The sequence below is a fragment of the Schistocerca gregaria genome, chromosome 1 (genome assembly GCF_023897955.1).
Source record: "Schistocerca gregaria isolate iqSchGreg1 chromosome 1, iqSchGreg1.2, whole genome shotgun sequence".
NCBI lineage: Eukaryota > Metazoa > Arthropoda > Insecta > Orthoptera > Acrididae > Schistocerca > Schistocerca gregaria.
The window spans coordinates 696305848-696325677 of record NC_064920.1 but is presented as its reverse complement, the minus strand read 5'-3'; the positions used below and the strand labels follow the sequence as shown (position 1 = coordinate 696325677).

Below are 19830 nucleotides of genomic sequence, written 5' to 3'. Positions count from 1 at the left end.
TACTTCATAGCTAATAGCTTTTTGTGTTGATTTTTAATTTAGTTCATTCCTCCTACTTCTCTCTGCATTGTACTTGATTATGAACTAATACCGCCTACCTTGAAGATGTGACATAACATTCCGTTTAAAAAGACGCTAGGGGAGAATTTTACCTGCGATCTGCTTTCAAATCTCGATAGGATCAACACTGTAAGGAGTGGTGGATTTCAGGCAGCAATAGGACTCTAGGCTGCTCGTCTCTTGGAGGAGGACGTATTACACTCGTGCACTTAACACTCTATGCCTTTATTTCTAGTGTCGTAGAAAAACTGCGTATTGTTGAGGATGAATATAGAAAAAGGAAAAAAAGAAAATTAGGTGTTTAAACTTTCAGTCATGATGAAAAGCGGGAACGGTGTCGTGTGGTAAGCTGAAACCTGTGCAAATATATGAAAGATCACCACCTGAAAACGGCTCGATCGATTTGGCTGGTATGTGACTGTCAGAACAAGGTTTGTATGAATGAAAATTTTCGGAAAGCCCACCAGAAAAGTCGAAAATTTGGATGGTATTTTTGTATGATAATCTCAATGAAAGAAATGTGACGGTCAGCTTGACAATTCTGCAGTTGCATATTTTCATAACATCTGCTAATTCCGCATTGAATATTGATATTTTCCGGAAAAGAATACAACTGAAAGCGATATTCCAGTGTGTTTTCAGTGGTGATCATATATTTGGTGTGCTGCAGGCATTCAATTGATTTCAGTTTGTGATATATTTCTTTGGAAAAAAATGCTACCAGTGAGGCGAGTGCACAACTCAAGCCAACTACGTGGTCATTGAGTCAATGCGACTGCTGGAAAGCGTGGATAAAGTTTGGTCGTAAATCGAATAATAATGTACAATTAACACTTTCTGTTAAACCAGCTGCGAGGAAGAACATGCTTAGCTATGCTGTGAAATTATGCGGTTTTGTTTTCTATTCACAGTCATTTTTAACAGAAAACAAGAAAAGTTCTGTTTATGGCTAACTTTATAAACCCAGCAGCATGAAAGGTCTTTCTCATACCACGTGTTCTAATGTTTCCAACCGATTTACCCATTCCTTTTGACTCCTATTCCCAACTGAAGTTCCATTTGCAGTAATAAATAAGGTCAGAGAGAGGATGGAGGAAGAGATGCGCAGAGAAGGGAGTAGGAAATGGACTTGAGAAGGGGAAAGGGGGTGTAGATAAAGAAGGGGAAAGAGGATATGGACAGAGATATGAGGGAGGAGGAGATGGATAGACAGATTGTGGGATAAGAGACGTACAGGGAGTGGCGCAAAGATGATTGACAGATAGAAGGGGGCACGAGTAGGAGACAAAGTGACGGGGGGAGGGGATGGGGAGAAGGATAGAGAGATGTTAGGAGAAGGAGATTAGGACATATATCCATTCTCATGCATACAATATGTGATTGGAAAGTTTTAAGAATGGATGCGCTACTACTTACTGGTTTGGCGGGCAGGTACACGAAGGGTGGCGAGTGAGTCATTACCTTGTCCTTGAACGCCCTCTGAAAGGAAACTGCGTTTCCTTTATTCAGTTCGTTGCAGCAGCTGGCTGAGTGCAGGTCTGTTAAGGCTTGTTGCCGGATTCTGTCTGCGTGAAAATGGACGTAAAAACGGAGCAACGAGTTAGTGTGAAATTTTGTTTCAAAACCGGGAAATCAGTTTCTGAGACTTACAAACTATTAAAACCAGCTTTTGGAGATAATTGTGTGAGCCAGTTAAATATTTTTGTCTGGTTCAACAGATTTAAAAATGGCCGCGAATCATTTGAAGATGAATCACGGTCCAGTCGTCCTTTCGCCTCAAAAACGAATGAAAATGTTAGAAAAAGTTCGCGACTTAGTGCGCTCTGATCGTAGAACTACAACCAGGAAGATGGCTGATGAACTTAATTTAAGTTTGTATGTAGTTCAGTCAATCTTTACTGAAGATCTGAACATGCGTTGAGTGTCCACAAAATTCATACAGAAGTGTTGTCAAGTGACCAGAGACAATACCGACTTGAAGTGTGCCAAGAACTTATTAATCGGACTAAAAATGGCCCAGATTTGTTAAATAGGGTAATTACAGGTGACGAATCGTGGATGTATGGATATGATCCTGAAACCAAAGTGCAGTCTTCACTGTGGAAAACTCCAGCTTCACCACGACCGAAAAAAGCACAGCAAAGTCGATCGAAGGTGAAGACAATGTCAGTGATTTGTTTCGATTCTACAGGTACTGTGCATCATGAATTTACCCCCGGAGGACAGACAGTCAACCAGGAATACTACATATGTGTCCTTCAACGTTTGCGCGAAAAGGCTCGGAAGAAAAGGCCTGCATTGTGTAAAGACAGCAGTTGGGTGCTACACCATGGCAATGCTCTGGCTCATCGTGCCTTCTCCATCGTTGAATTTTTGACCAAATTCAAAATTCCTATGCTTCCACAACCACCATATTCCCCTGATTTGGCCCCTGCGGACTTCTGTTTCCTAAACAGAAATTTTTACTGAAAGGGAAACGATTTGACTCGATTGAGGGCATCCAGGCAAATACGGAGAGTGTCCTTAAAACACTCCACGAAAAAAAAAAAATTCCAGGAATGTTTCCAAAGTGAATAAACCGTTGGAGTTGGTGTGTTCAGTCAGAAGGGGACTATTCTGAAGGAGATTCATCACAGTAGCAAGTAAGTACCACCATTGTGCAATTACAAGCCTATTCTTAAAACTTTCCAATCACACCTCGTATTTAGGAATAGCAAAGCACTGCCTGGTTCTCTAGCTATAAATATATTAAACTTTGGCTGCGAGAATGGTCTTCAGTTTCCTTATTGAAGTACCCTTTTCGGGGCTACCAACCCCACCTTCAGATATATTTTGCAATATGCTCCTGTGCATGTTAATTTTTTTTTGTGTTACTCATACTCTCTGTGTTTAATGTTGTTAGATTTCTGTGGGCAGTGATATCACATAAATGTTATTACAATTAAGTCAAACTTTACATAACATCCCTTACAGGCATGGGTAAAAAGGTTAATATGGTAACAATATTTTCTGACTTATGCATGTTAAATGCCATTACACCACGTTGCCAGCCAGTAAACATTTGGATTACGAACATTTTCAGGGACAGCATGTACACCGCACTTCACTACCGCCGCCCCATCTTTGGCGTTAAGAACGAAGTCAAAATCTTACGATGAAACCGGATGGCATTTTATTCGAAAAGGGTATCGAAACATAACAAATTACTATTTTATGCTCCATGGGATAGGCGGCCATGGACGAAAATTAGGTATATTGCTCACCTGTCTGAACTTAATAGGATGAAATAATAGTCACTGGAATTAACAACCATTATATTTTTAATAAACGATAGAATTATCTTATTTTACCATGTGTTTAACCTACCCCTGAATGTCGTCATGCACTTCCACATAACCAAGAATAAAGACACCTCCATTTCGTTACCGAGCGAGGTGGCGCAGTGGTTGACACACTGGACTCGCATTCGGGAGGATGAAGGTTCAAACCCGTGTCCCGTCATCTTGATTTAGGTTTTCAGTAATTTCTCTAAACCTTTTCTGGCAAATGCCAGGAAATGGCACGTCCGCCTTCCTTCCCCATCCTTCCCCTAATACGATGGGACCGATGACCTTGCTGTTTGATCCTCTCCCCCAAATCAACCAACCAATCTCCACCTCGTTTTTACTTGTGTATTTTCCTTTATAACTCAGTTTAAATTTATCACCGGCAATTTCAGAGTATTTTTCAGATCGTTTAACATAAGCTGCCCTCTTACTCGTACGCGGGGTTTGCTTCCTGCGGCGCTCCCATTCCTGACAGTCTCAAATAGCCTTGTTTCAGAAGCCATTTGGAACAGATCATAGTTCTATATTTCGTCTTGAGAATAATCCATATTATCACCTACCTATGTAAAATTACGTGATAATATGACCTGAAAGGGAGATTAGAAATGTACGAGTCGAAAGTAGTGGACAATTAAAAACAAAGAAAAATTTCCGAAACTGTGAATCAGTTGTCAACTAGCGTCTGCGTAACAGGCCACTTCACTAATCGTTTCAATTTTTACGCCAAAACACAGCTTATAATGAAGTCACGATGTATAAAGTACTTTTTAACATTAAGATGAAGGCGTTATCTGATAACGATAACCACTGGCAGAGATGGTCGCAACACGCAATAGTATCTCATATAGTTTCACTTATCCTTTGAGTCATTGCTACTGGAGCACCCTTAATTCCGCCGGCGCAGATGAATAACACTGGCAGCTTAACGACAGAGCAGTAATATCATGGCACCTGCAGCCAGTTATTTGAGCGTAATGGTCTTCCTTGCAGTCTGACATATTGTGTCGCGTTACGCTAGCGCACTCGCCGTCTCCCGAGCGCCGCGCCGCCGCTTCTATCAGCCGGCTTTCCGCGCAATAAACCCGCCGCCATTAACGCCGCATAATGCGCAACGGTTCCACCGATGACGTCGGCACTGCGGCCCGACAGAAGCAAACTCTGGCACCAGCAATGACAAGCAGCACTGATGTGTGTAAACTGCCCCCTCAAAAGGTAAGTGCTCCTTCATGGTCGACACTGTGTATTGAGCGAACAAACGTTAGGCCACACCACAGATCGTGCACAATTTCCTGTACCTACATTTAAATTTATACGCCGCACCCCCATTATGTGTTCCATTCGCCAAAGGTGCGTGGGAGAACCGACTGTAGATACGCTCGGTATGAGTTCAAATTTCTCTGCCCGCTCCGGGCCCCCTCTAGAGCACAACATCCGCGTGGCGAACCCGCGTTGAGTGCCGTTCGTTCCCAGTCACTTGCTTAACACGCTGTGCAGATGCACGTGACCTGCTGTTGCCTCACGTAGCGTGCCGAGCGAGGTGGCGCAGTGGTTTGCACACTGGACTCGCATTCGGGAGGAGGACGACGGTTCAATCCCGCGTCCGGCCACCCTGATTTAGGTTTTCCGTAATTTTCCTACATCACTCCAGGCAGATGCCGGAGTGGTTCCTTTGAAAGGGCACTGCCAACTTCCTTTCCTAATCCGATGAGATCGATGACCTCGCTGTCTGGTCTCCCCCCCCCCCCCCCCACACACACACACACAACAACCGAACACCACCTCACGTAGTGCGGTACAACAGGCGAGTGGCCCTGCCATGAGTTCAAATGTGTGTTAATTCCTAAGGGACCACACTGCTGAGGTCATCGGTCCACAGACTTACACACTACTTAACCTAACTTGAGCTAACTCACGCTAAGAACCATACACACAGCCATGCCCGAGGGAGGACTCGAACCTCCGGCGAAAGAGGCCTGCTGTGTGTCTAAGGCCTTGTACACACCAGTATACGAAGTCGAGCGATTTTTGTATGTGGGCAGTGTTTATGGATAATCGACCGATTTTGTATATAAACAGCTGAGAAACACTTCTTGTCTACTGGCACAATTTTGCAACAAAATCGGGAACCTTGTGACATGGGACACATGAGACAATTCTTAGACAATGCTGAGCAATATGTTGGAGGACATTACCTCTAGTTATTCTCTCTGCGCTGTAGAATACGCTTCGTCGGTTTTTTTATTATTTTTGCTCTACCTATCATTAAACATCACTTACCAAGATTTAGCCAAATGAGAAAGTGTGCAATTGATTGAATATTTTCACGCGGCATCGTATCTTTGAGAAGTTGGTAATTCCGAATATAAAAATCGCAATAATAAGAAATTTGGTTACGCTGAGCAAGCCAAAATTACATGAAGTATCAAGAAATGATGTCGAATAAAACTAAAATTTGAAACCAGCTTTTCATCAGGAGCAAAAAAAAAAATCAATGAGACAGAGAATATTGTGGCATCTCCTATAGACAATACGTGGTTCGCATACGAAAACTTGTTACTTCTACTGGAAGGTTCAGAATCAAGAGGCAGCAGAAACACTGACTGTGACGAGGAAAGAAACAATGTATCAGGAAGCTCTGAAGGCAATGTCAGTACTTTACAAATACATTTTTATTTAATTTTTGCACATGAATGTACAGCAGAAAACAATATTATTAAAATACAGTAATTAAAATATTTATAACATACCTTGTAACTAGAACCCGTTTCTTAGGGTGTCTGTAAAAGCGTTTTCAAAATGATTGACAGTTTTAAATTGTGTAAGCTAGTTGGACTCAATTTAGTGAACAATAACATTGCTCTGAAAACTCTCCTGAGGCGTAAGAAAGTTATCTCTGAATGCATTCCGTATTTCATGCAATTTGTTTCGACTGTCAGCGTAGTTTTGCAGATAGATTCTCATCCATTTCCTTCCTCCAGGATCCGTGAATGAAGTTCCCATTTGCGTCATCCGAATCAAAAATATCAGCTGGAATGTAGTTACTTCTGGATACGCGGTTACTGCGCAAAAAAGCGCAAAAATCTGTGCAGATACACGCAAGCTAAAATAAAGGCATTTGCTTTTTCTGGAGGTACCACAGGCATCGGTTTTAATAGTAATTTTGATGACATGGTGCCAAAAACATTTTCAATTTTCCTACGTGTTCTGCGCTGTCTTTAGTTAGAAACTCTTTCATCTCGATGATCCTGTCTTGTGACCTGAGTATTGCTTCATCGTGTAAGTACATACTGCCAATGCGTCGTATATCACAAAAATGAATGAGACTGGACGTATTATTCCGGGTAACGCTTCACAAACTGGCACATTTAGGGATTATTGCTCTAGCTTTTTGTAGAGGGAGGTATCCTTGAATAAATCACCACCGGAAATCCGCCCTGGCATCCAACATCAGCATTAATTGATTTGTAGTTACTTTCAGCAACTTCAAGCATCACAATGCTAAATGTACCTCAGTAATTAAAAATCAAGCTTCCACAGCGTTCTGGAGCCAATATTAGTACGTGTTTGTCATTGACACTGCTAAAGCAATGAGTATAATTCTACCTAGTATCAGCAACAGATCTCCTGTCATCTCTGTTTATGGCAGCTGTAACAAATAACTAGTATCTTTAGTTAGTACATGTAGGTAATATCGTGGAAGTAGTGCGAAATATCTGTTCAATGAGCATGTATCTGACGATCATAGTAAGTTAGTGAACGGTGGCAACAGGTAATGATAAAAATTTCTATTTTCAGGACAGCTGTAACACATAGCATGAAAACCTTGAGAACGAGGAACCACAAATAGTGGCGAGCGTCGCAGCCTAGAAGACCCCACCGCAAACATTTCACGTTTCCACTATCATCTTCTTTCGATTTCTGTCACTGTCCCTTATTATCACTGCACAAGCCGCAATCCCAACAACGTCAGTCACATGCAGCAAATCTCGCGGAACAAGAAACTCATGTGTATACACGCGACGGCAAAGTCTCTATACTGTCTATATACACTGCCGGAAAAAGAAAATTAGTACAACTGAAAAGATGAAGCCGATTTTGATCCGATGACGGCATATGCCACACAGGGGACAGCAGATGTACTGATAATGGTTTCAACGTCGCCCGCCAACAGATAGCGTAGCGGCATACTACCAGAGCGCCATCTGTGTCTACCCTTATACGGAATGCCCACAGCCAAAAGGCTCGGTGTGCTGCGAGCGAGGCAGTCAGGGAATATTCTCACACTCTTCCATTCACACCACAGCATCGAAGTGCACGGTTCGTCTGCTGCCCTCAGAGGATCACTTGGAAGATGGAATGGAGCGCCGTGGTCTTGAGCGATAAAAGCATTCAGTCTGCTTGCACGCAAGTGATGGTCGTCAGCGTGCACGACGAAGACCTGGTGAGAGCTGTCTCGTAGAGCGCATTCACCAACACACACTGGCCCCACGCTATAGCTACAGCTCTCGTTCACCTTTGGTGTATCTGGTGGGGATGCTAACCAGCACTCGTTACTTACAAAATGTCGTTAAACTCATTCTTTTGCCGTTCTTGCTACAGAATGGTTGTGTGTTGTTCCAACAGGATAATGCTCGCCCACACACTGCCCCTGAAACTCAACGTCCTCTGCCTGACTTGCAGCAACTTCCCTGGACAGCACGATCTCCAGACTTGTCTCCAACCGAGCATGTGTGGGATATGATGGGACGAGAAGTGACTCGTCAACCAACAACTCTTACAGAACTACGTGAATAGATAGAGGATACGTGACATAACGTATCCAAAGATACCATTTCCCATCTGTAGAATCGACTGGATGCCAGAGTCAGCAGTTGCATTGTCGCCTGTGGAAGCTACACCACGTACTATGAAACGTCCCCATAGAAAAATCATTAACGACTGATAAACCTCTTACGTTATTTGATTTTCAAGCAGCTGAGCAGAACTGAACATACTCAAGACATTTCGCTCATTACTGATTCTGATCAACACTAAACTGACACAATATTTTTAGCGCAACGCAATCTGACTTTCAATCATCCCAACAAAAGAATGGCCCTGACTAACAATAACCTATACCTTTCATGAATCACATACCTCACAAAAATCTTCGTTACTCGAATTACTGCAATACAGCGAGCGCCACTACTGCCAGCTAAATAAAAGATTCAAGCTACTGATAGGCATAGTTAGGAAATGAAAGATTTTGATAGAGAACAAACAATGTATTTACCTTAATAGTGTTAAAAAAGTCATTTCTCTGACGGACACACATCCAGGTCATCCGCTCTCAAAATTCTGCCGTCTCTCTCCCCACATCCACCACTGCTGGCGGCTCACCTCCAACTGCGCAACGATACACGCTGTTCACATCCTACTGCCCAACACTACAATAGCAAGTATTCCAACAATGCAAACCAGCCACAGACTGCACACAGCACGGTCAGTGATTTTCATACAGAGCGCTACGTGGTGTTACCAACATAAAAACCTAAACAGTCTACTTACAACTATTATGGGTGTTTCAGCAAGGGTCGACACTTGTTACCTCAAAAACATTTTTGCTATTGACCAGTAAATGTAATCATTCAGTGTACTCCATATTCACTGTTGAAACTATAAATCGTGAGTCAATTGGAAATTTCTAAAACGGTGCACTAATTTTTTTCGGCGGTATACACTATCTAGCTACATATTTAAAGACACTCCCTCTACAATGTCTTCAGACAATCGCTCGATTTCGTATACAAGTGTGTAGTTTCGAGGAGAGTTTACAAAATCTACGACGGCAGCGGCACTAATGGGCTCAGCAAGTGTTGGAATTGACTCAGTATTTGAGTTTAATTTTAACTGTCGATTTTCCATATATGTCACGAGGGAAAGTGTATGCTGTAGCCACGTGATTCACCAAGCATTACCATGGTCAGTGACAGATAATATTTGAATATACATTAAGCGCTTGTAATTTTTATTTTCAAATCTTTAACGGAACTATACTGCTTGTTATTTTTATTATATTAATTCGTTTAAATATTTTTTTTATTTGTAATGCTCTTCTGCATCATTTTAATCATAATGTTAACCTTTGTATTTGCTCACACGTTTTTCTTCCTGTCATTCTTTCTTCATTTGCAATCTTTTTCCATGAGATTTTAAATATTTTCGTATACTAACTTCGACTTCTCCCATTTTATCATTTTAGATTTTCTTCCATGTTAATGCATTCATAACTTTTATTTCTCATTTTGCTTGAATTTCAGTTTATTTATAATCTCTCCCTTCGTTTACATTTCCTTAGGAGTTATTTTTGTCCACAGTGTAACAAAAGTTTATTTTTTAAATGTTAGTATGAGCAGTGCCATCTAAAAAATGTACATCTTGTAATAAAAAATGCTTAACTTTCGAGCTAAGAGCATTTAGTCAGTATAAGAGATGTGATTTACAGTAGCGAAGGCGGAAAGTGCTAATAGCTATTCAGGTATATTGCACATTTGAAGCCCATGTCTACTACCTTTTTTGATTGGAATTATGGCTCCTGTCATATTGCTGAATACTCACCAGCCCTTTCAAGAAGGGTCGCCTCACAGATGTACCGAATTGTAGTCCTACATCGCTGATGTCCTCTGTAGTAGAATTGCAGAACACGTTTTCAGTTGGAGTATTACGATATTTTTTTAGAACGAATATAAAGTAATAAGTCAGTCGAACGAGATATTAATCTGACATGCAGTAACAACAACTTTCTTGAGTCTCGCTGAAAAACCGATACAAATATGAAATACTTGGTGCTTTAAAAACAATGACTTGATTTCAGAAATCTATATTTATTGATAAAAACATACTACAAACATGAGATGCACTGCAAAATACACACAAAACGTTAAAGTTGTTGCTATACCATTATAAATGCTCTATGCGTCCGCCGGCAGCAGCACGATCATCATCTAGACGATACGTAAATTCGTCATAAACTTTACATGATGTAGCTGCGTTTAAGGGAGTTATGATGGCTGTTATTCTGTTCTTCACGTCTTCTATGTCGCGAGGTAAAGGAGAGTTAAACACACTTTCCTTCAAATGTCACCACATTTCTGGCGATCAAGGAAGCCAACAACGCAGGGCAATGTCGCAGGGTCCCGTGCGGCCTATTCTGCTTTGAGCCACTGTCAGTGAGAAACTGGCGTTACGTTTACTGCACCGCTAACACGAAATGTAGCTTCAACACTCAAATTAAGCGTTTAAAAGTGTATCGTCTTCCATGTACTCTAGTAGAGCATTGTTCAAGTCATCCTGTTTCCCTTTATTACCAACTCGAAAAGCTTGCGCTAATTGTACTCTGTCTGGTTTATAGACCAAACGATGCCTTAACACAAGCCATACAGTCGTATGAGGCATTGCCTGCTCTCTGCTTGCGCGGTAAGTAGACTTCCGTTGACTCTGCTCAAACATTTGCCAAATTGTTTCCACGACGTAATCATAAGTGCGAGGTCGACCTGGACTGTTCCCTTTGCACAAGCACCCTGTATCTTCAAACTCGCGATACCAACGACAAATGTTCTTGCGTGCAAGCGGAATAATGCCAAAACGCCGACGAACAGAACGCTGGACCTCGTAATCACTGACTCACTCTTCGCAAACTGCAAAATGCCTTCTGTTGAGTGGACACCATCTTACTTCTGAATGACTGCAAAATGAGAAGACACATTGCGCGACATCTAATAGCCATTTTCTGAAACTCTGTGTCTGTCTATTCAAAGAACACACATTTCCTTGCCGTCAAGTCCCATGTTTCCGAATTATTACCGTCCATAATCGGATAACGGCAGACTCTTCAAGAGAGGGGCTCTGCATCGCGGTGTAGCTTGCTGTCCAGGTTTCGAGAGGGTGCGTTTCTGGATGAAGTATCGAAAATATTGCTTCTTCCAACTTATACCTCCCGAGAAGATCACGAATGTAAAATTAGATTCGAGCGCGCACGGAGGCTTTCCGGCAGTCTTTCTCCCCGCGAACCATACGCGACTGAAACAGGAAAGGGAGGTAATGACTGTGGCACGTAAAGTGCCCTCCGCCACACACCGTATGGTGGCTTGCGGAGTATAAATGTAGAATGTAGATAATTCTTCTTGAAACACTCTGTATTAGGAGCATAAAATGAAATCTCTACCGGTAAGTATCAGTGTGAAGTTTGAACTGATTTATGTTATGTACCACCCAATGCGGAAAAGACCGAATAAGGGTAAAAGGTATACAAACTAGGCGAGTATAATGGAAATGGTGGTCACGGCGGCGTTATGGAGAGAGAGTGTGGGGGCGCCTTGCCGCCAGCAGAGCCGCTTCCGGACAATGCTTGTTATCTGCCTCCTCGGCCGCGGATTAACGCGGCGTCGGGAGGAGGGAGGCTGTTTGCGGGGCTCTGGAACAAGCAGCGCTGTCACTGGTGGCAGGCGTGCGCCGGAATCTGGGCGCCCTCATAAGAGCGCTGAGTCCCCGTGTGCTCGCTCTATCAGCGCCCAACCTCCATAGCCAAGCAGGAGACAGCTTTGTTTTATCAAGAACGTGCACGCTTAAGTAATACTGTGTTAGCGCGGAACTTCAGACGCATGGCGAGAACGACTGTACAGTAGCCCCTACAGGAGGCTTGAACACACGTCGCGCTCTAGACCAAGGGTCTCCGAACTACGGTCTGCGGGCCTAGACCGGCCCGCGAGGGCCGGCAAACCGGCCCGCCAAATATTTCAGGTGGTACCTATACTGGCAACAATTGAGTTTCGATGCCTATCGCGACCAACACACCGCGACATTGTCGGAGCTCTATCTTTACAAAGCGGAAGGTCATGGTTAAACTTGTGACTATCCGCAATAAACTGACAGACCATTCTCCGTGCGATAGTGAAAAAAAAGAACGGTTAAGACTAGTTTGGCGAAAACATATTAACTAAAAAAATTCTTTGCATTTTAGCCTACTCACGAGTCTGGTGCAAGCCTTTCAAATGAAAGCCACTTCGGCGACTAGCATAAATAATCAATCATTATGGAAGATGCTTCTTAAGCAAGGTTTCACATTCTTTTGATTACATTGTCTTGCAGTTATAGTGTTGATAACAATGATTTTGAGTTTTCGGTTAACTCTGCAGGACACTTTCGTGAAGAATGTGCAGTGATATACTTTTTTGTCTGTGAAATTCGCCAGTATAAAATACGCCAGAATTTCGGTCAGGTACGTCCACCAATCAAAATTATGTAATTAAATAAAAATCATAGTTCGTTTCAGTGCTAGCTATTCCCACAACCTTAGATTTTTACGATTTCATCTTTCCTTTAGCCTTACATTATGGTGATAATGGCGAGCTAGTGTGCTTTAATCCCACTAGGTAGTTCTTGGCCCTTATGACTTCGTGGAGGAGTCAATGTGGCCCGCGGACTAAAAAGTTTGGAGACCCCTGCTCTAGACCAAGTGTTTCCAAACTTTTCCTCTCACGGAACACTTTGAGAACCTAGCTGCTTCGATGGAACAACTTGTTTATTTTGAAGGTTAATAAAATTTTGAAATAATGAGAAAATATTGTTTTACTCAGCGACAACTTCAGTTTTAAATAATAACTAATAACACAGATATAATAATAAAATTAAAAAAATAATTACTATTGCCCAAATGTCAAAACATAGCTTTTCGCAGAGCACTTATTCATTTACCGCAGAACATCAGTGTTCTACGGAGCACGGTTTGAGAAACCTTACTTTACACTAGTGGGTCTCATCCTTTCTGAGGCCATTACCCCTGAGTGAAACATGATATTCGTGAGTACACCCCCCACCTTTCCCCCACCACCACAGCGTTAGCACCTAACTAAACATTAGAATGAAAAAGAATTTCCTCGGAACACTTACTTCTAAAATGCTTTAAGATAAATCACATGTAGTTTTTATGTTTTTTTATTAGTTCACTAACTAACCAATCAGTGGGACAACTGGTACTGATTATTTCTAAGAACTTTCTATGGAAGGACGAAGAATTTTAAGTGCTTCAGTATTGCTACCTACAACCCTTTCTCAGAAAAAAAGCTGTCTATGCACAGTGAGGAGATACTTGTTACAAAATGTATTTCTACTGCACCGCTCCTCTTCCTACCGATACTTATTCGCCCCCACCCTGCAACCATATTTAAAATCCGCTCGTGAGGGAATGATCCAATCCGACATGCCGGAACAGACCCTGGAATTTTGTACACAGGAGGGAATCACCGTAAGGTGTCAAAATTTTACCTGCTAAGACGAATTGCAAGTATTAAAAAAAAAATGTTAAAGGTACTCAGCGGTTTGCACAGCCCTTCGTGCCCAGTACGAAAATCCAAGGTGCACATTTATGAATTTTAAACACCGAAACCATACCAAAACGTCACGTATAATAAAGTTTCTGAATAACTTTCAGGTCATATGGATAGGTAAACTGTTTCTGATGTAACGTTTACAAAGATGAGTAGCAGAGGAAAAAATTAAGGCTGTGTTTGATGTTCATTAAAAACAACCTCCACAATCGAGACTTTACTTTGTGGAAACGAAATATTTCTTACGCATCTATTATTTTATAATAATTCCTGTATGACACTTCTTATGATAATTTATTGGATAATGTATATTTTGCTAACAATGAAACACTTCCTTGTTTCTTCCGTACACGTAGATATCACAAAAACGCGAAATCGAGAAAACAAAATTATCTTTATACCAGAAAACAATTTTCTTACACCAGAAACATCTGATAAAAGGAACATTAATGCATTCAGGCACACAATTACGAGTTTTATTTAGATGGATTGGGTATGGATGTAGTTTGCTCTGTGTATCAGGCATAGTTGATCAGATTCGTAGAACGTGATGACGCAAACTGATAATGCACAAATGACCGAAGTTTGAGATTAATGTTCCGATGAACATAAAAAAACAATAATTTTTTCGTCGTCTTTCTCAAAGAAAGACGCGTCGTTGTGTCCAGACGAAAAGTCTAAGAAAGTAATGAAATGTTTTATGACACTGGCAAGGCAACTTTTTCTTTCCAGTTTTTCCCGATTCTGATACGTCCGTTGCACAATTTTTGCAATTAAAGACTCATTTCTTTTTATTTGTTATTCTAATTTGCCTTGACGTCCCTTACGATAGACGTAAGACTGCAGTAACAGTACTCCCACGTGTCATAGCATTCATCGATTGCACAACCGACTTTCTTTTCGCCTCGAAATGATAAAGGGCAGTTTACTCGCAGTTCTTTCACGAAACGTACCTGACTGGCATTGGACACACCAGATGTCGTGAGACAAGAGGAAGTTTCGTCTTCACGTCAACTATGAATTTCTTTACAGTATTGCCCATTAAAAGCATCTCCTCCACACGTTGACCTGAACTAATCTTCGAATTTTTGTGGCGTTCTATTCTCTATGATTTCTTGAATCTGCTTAATCCGGCCGAAGAAGCTTGGAGACCACCAATTTTCTTCTGACCTGCAATTCGGAGGGCACAGTCTCACAGATATCGTTCAGTAGCGGCGCAGTAATTCTTTCGAATCAGTTTTTCTTTCACATTTTCTCAAGTGTCATTTTGGAGCATATTTCTAAATTCCTGTGTCTGTCTTCCATTTATACAGTTCATATTCAGATTTTACAAAACGAAACAAACTTTGCACACAGCTTAACTTTAGGCGTTTTCTCCATTATTCGTCTAACCAAAAATCCACAGCCTATTCCTTGTCAGTGAAAGCTATTTCTGTACATATTTTCTTTAGGCTACGAAGGTATTCTTGCTTAATTTTTCAGTGTGTCTAACGGAAGTTCAACATTTTTCGAATAAATGTCCAAGAAATTAACGAACAAATTTTAACACTTATCGAACTTCGCTTTACAATTATAATCGTGTTGTGTCATGTTGCCTGGCATGCGCCACCGATGAAGATCACGCGCTGCGTGTTGCGCATGCGCAGTATGCCACAGCTCTGGTAGGGGTGAATACCTCTCCAGCCTCCAGGCGGCCAACGAATCTGGCATTTTCAATATTTCTTTTAAAATATTTACAGTGCGTATTAGTAGCTAAAATTTATATCGCATATTTCTTTAGCTGTATTCTTCCCGTTTAATAATTTTCGGGACAAGTTTAGACTTGTCGTACGGTACCATCAACGCATCAGTTAAAATGAGTGCAACATACTTGGGCCTTCTGTTTGTGAAACACTTAACTGATGGAGTCTTGAACTGTAAGACGTTGGAAGACTTCACGCTGCCACTGCTTTGTGTCTGGCACTGCCACTAATAATAACAATAATAATAATAATAATAATAATAATAATAATAATAATAATAATACAGTGTGGCTCCCGCAACAGTGTTATAGCCATTACAGTCATAAATAGTGTTGAGTTGTTAATTAGTTAGTTTACTACTGCGAAGTGCATTCTGAAGTAACTCTTACTGTCTTGTGGGAACTACAACAACCAGTAAAAAATTTTCATCAGATATTTAAACATATGTGATGCATGTGTCTCAACTATCTTGTCATGAATGCGTAGACGATGTGAGAAACATAGAGTTCCTACATTCGTGTCACAAACTATAATCTTCACCACGTTGTGTCACTCATTAATGCCAGTAATTGAAAAAAAACTGTATTTATTGGTGGCATGTGTAATCAGTGTTACGATCTTACACATTAATGGTAAGAGTAATGATCCATTAAAAAAAAATATTTTCATGACCTTCTGTTGTCACCCCTGAGAAAATTACACATTAACCCCTAGATTGAGAAACACTGCTCTACAGAATCTCCAACGTTTAGAGGGACGTTCTCAGCCTGTTTGGGTGCTGAGATTTGTGATATTTCGTGCAGTGCTGAAATTTGTAGCCTTAACGATATTTGTGTAAATCTAAGTAAAGAGATAAATTCAGGAAGACAGCCCTAATGCTGGTAAATTGTAGTCTTCTTGCAATTTGGTGCTATATTACTCAAAGAGCTTGTGGATAATATACACTGCCCGTCCAGAAAGTTTCGCGAGTGATTTTATTCGTGGCGTGTAAGCGACGTCAGCGCAGTAACTGCGGTAGCAACTTGAATGACAACCGTGAACAACAAAAGTGCATTCGTCCAATTGTGATCAGGCAGTGTTAATTAGTGGACTTCTAGCAGTATGTGTCAATTTTGTTATGACACAAACCGCGTTGGAGCAGTATTTCTAAATCAAGTGTTCCAGACATTCTATAGTGCGTGTTGAAGAAGAGCAAATTGGGTGCAAAGTTTGGCCGGCTCTGTCCCAAATAATGACTTTTCTGCCAGTTTCACGTGCTTTCACAAACATTCTGTGCTTCGTCGTCGAGTGGGGAGAGACAATGCAGAATACGTCAAGCATTAAAAAATCACCATCTTGACGTTTCTCTCTTTATTTATTTATTTATTTTTATTCCGTCTCTTGTTAGTACTTATGGGGTAAAGTCTGTGAGGTACAACGGCCTCCAACCGCCGATGAGTAGAACAAATATTAGGGCGGTCACAGATCGAATCAGCCCGGCGCTTGAATGACCAGGATCGGTGCTGCGGCAAGTCAGGGTGTGATTTTTAGGCAGTTTCCCCACATCCGACTATGAGAATAACGGGTTGATATCTAAATTCGCAAAATTTAGACAACTTCCGCATTTCACATGAATAACAATACACGCAGACAGTTGGAGTTCACACATTGCGTTCAAAGGGTGACGAGGCATCCGGCCAACCCTTACATTGACCATGCCAAATCCGCTGACAACCATGCCTATTTTCCAGAGGAACCGAGTGCGTTTTGTTTGAAAATGATATTATTGAAGGACGTTCAGCAAAGCCGATGAAAATAACAGAAATCCCGCCGAAAATTACTTGAAGCACCAACAGAAATGTCTCACGAGCCACGGGAATCGAAATCAACATGAAAAAGTATAATTCGGGAAGCCGCAATGTATTGCCGGGTCTTCTAAAGTAAGAGAGAATCTAAATATAACACACGAAAAAAACTGACTGGAAGGTACGTCTGATTGAATTAATCGGAAGCGTGAAAAGTTAGTGTAGAGAACAAGACGGGAGTATAACCAAAGTGAGAAAAATTCGAGTAGTTTGGTAGTCTCCGTACTGTGTAGTCTCGTCCGCCACTGGACACCGTAGAAACAACATGTTAAATCACTTTCAAAAACCGGCGACTACAAAAACTGTCGTGTTAACTTATTTACAGCTGAAAGCCGAATTGCAAAAAAAAAAAAGGATAATTAAATATCCGAATTCCTGAAGGCAAAAGCGTCCTGTGAGCTGCCTCTTCTTCGAGGAACTTGAATTGGAATCAGGGACCGTAAGAGGCCTTTTGTGGTGGAAATGCTGGCTGGCTCGTACCGCTTACGCACTAATGATAATACTGTAAACTGGTATGCGGGACGGAATATAACACACGGTCGTCTGTTGCGTCAATCTCGTGAATATTTCCTGTCTGCACGCGAAGCGTAATGGTTTTAACGTCTCCAGACAAGTGGAGCTTTCCATCCGCAACGGCCGCTTTCACAAACAAATCCGAGCCTTAATAAATAGCTTTCAGATTATCATCATTTGCTCATTTACGTATCTATACAGTAAAAACAACGCTCGTGCTACATTACCGATCAAAATTATGCCCGTCTTCTACTTTAAAGATCATTCTTGAAGAAACAGAACACAGTGACAATTTTCATGGAACGTTTATTTATCAATTACAGTTATTTAAGCCTCATCCTCAGCGGCTACAGAGCGGCGGACTGTACTGATGAGACTGCAAGCTTTCTGGTGCTACAAGAAAGAAGAGTCCCCGAGTTCTACTGAAACGGGAACGAACAATGAAACTGTAATGACATGAAATTATATCACGAAAATCTTTCGGAAATACTGAAACTGTGATGTTGTGGGTAAGTCGTGCCAAATGAAAGGTTGAGCTTGACAGGGATTCCAACTTGGACCAGTCATCATTATCATATAGGTTGTCCGAGCACGAGTTACTGAAAGACACAAGTTTCTCTTGTGTTAAGGTAATTGTTCGCAAAAAACAAAGAATGTAAATTAGACTCCCAGTATGGCATAAATCTTTATTTGTAACAAATTATTCATTAAGCTGCAGTCTCTTTTAGAACTGTATTCAATGTCATCCACCCCTTTCTGCAACGGAGAACACATATTTTGCGTTTTTAGTTTTTCGCTCTATATAACATAAATGCATTATCAAAGCGATACGAAGCTATTTGAAAACCATATGCCTCATGGAAAACAGCTCCAAACAGCACTTCGCACTCGCCTCCGTTTCACTCCCATCAGCATACTTTCAGGCCGTTGGTGAGATGAAGATTCTACCACTTTATAGTTCCGATGTATAAAATGAAACTGGGAGTCTTCTTACATAAATTTGCTTTTGGAAAAGCCTGCAAACACTTTGATGAAAATAGGGAACTCTAATGTAAAGAAGTCGCATAACATTAAGGAAAAAATACAACCCAAAATATCTCTTGTTTGGTCCTCGAAGGCTTATCATTTCAGACACCATGAAAGCTAATATTTAAGAAGTACATTACCTTCGAATAATCTCCGCCCTTTCCCGAAGACAAGAGGATAGTCTACAGGATCCTTACCTGAAACGTAGAGAAAAGAGAATAACATTACAATCAAACTACGGCAGAGGAACTACTGTAAGTTATAGTTTTTGTCTATCTTCGTTACGAAAGGATCATTACGCGGCTCTTGAACTTTTATTCATATTCCACGTCCTTTAAATACCAGTGACGGTAAGAATGACACACAAACTGTGATTATTTCTAACTAGCCATATGGGTTCATTTTCTAGTACTTTGTCATTTCTCATTAATTTGCCTTTCTTACATTTCATCTGATGGTCCCTTATTTTACAAATTGTCGCGATTGTTGCGATTTAAAAAAAAATTAAAGTGATTTCTTTTACGTTAACGATGTTTGGGGATCTCCAAATAGCATCTAGTGTACGGCAGGAGTATTGTTTAGCGTGAAAGCGTCTGTTACCGCTATTGATTGTACAGTTTTGTTGACAAACTTACGCCCGGTAAGGCGACGGTCGAATTTAAGTATCATTTTCCGGGCAGATTTTCTTTTAGTACTGAAGTCGGCTTTATTATTGTTCATGGTGAGCTCATACATAAAGTTTTGTTCATTTACAACTTAATTTCAAATGTATCACTTTGAGAACAGTATGGTGCATTTAATGTCACATTTTCGTAAATATGTGGCAATTTAATTCGTAGTAGCTTGACAATTTAAAAACAATGCTATTGATTTTGTCATTAAAACTTCTACCTGTTTCATTTACTATTTACTACCAGAAATAATAAAGGAGGCACTTGAGGCTTTAATTGCTGCT

At 41.0% G+C, this 19830-nt stretch overlaps 1 protein-coding gene across 4 annotated transcripts in view; it reads right to left on the bottom strand.

Annotated features, from left to right (window-relative positions):
- LOC126365127 (peripheral plasma membrane protein CASK-like) overlaps positions 1-19830 on the bottom strand; it is a 1978716-nt gene that overhangs the window by 559038 nt on the left and 1399848 nt on the right. The window contains exon 11 of one of the 4 annotated variants that reach the window (XM_050008120.1): positions 18926-19072. The exons of the other annotated variants lie outside the window; for them this stretch is intronic. Coding sequence (XP_049864077.1) covers positions 19058-19072 — 15 coding nt within the window. The 3' untranslated portion in view covers positions 18926-19057. Of the gene's footprint in view, positions 1-18925; positions 19073-19830 lie in introns of those variants that run through there. 4 annotated transcript variants of the gene reach the window in all.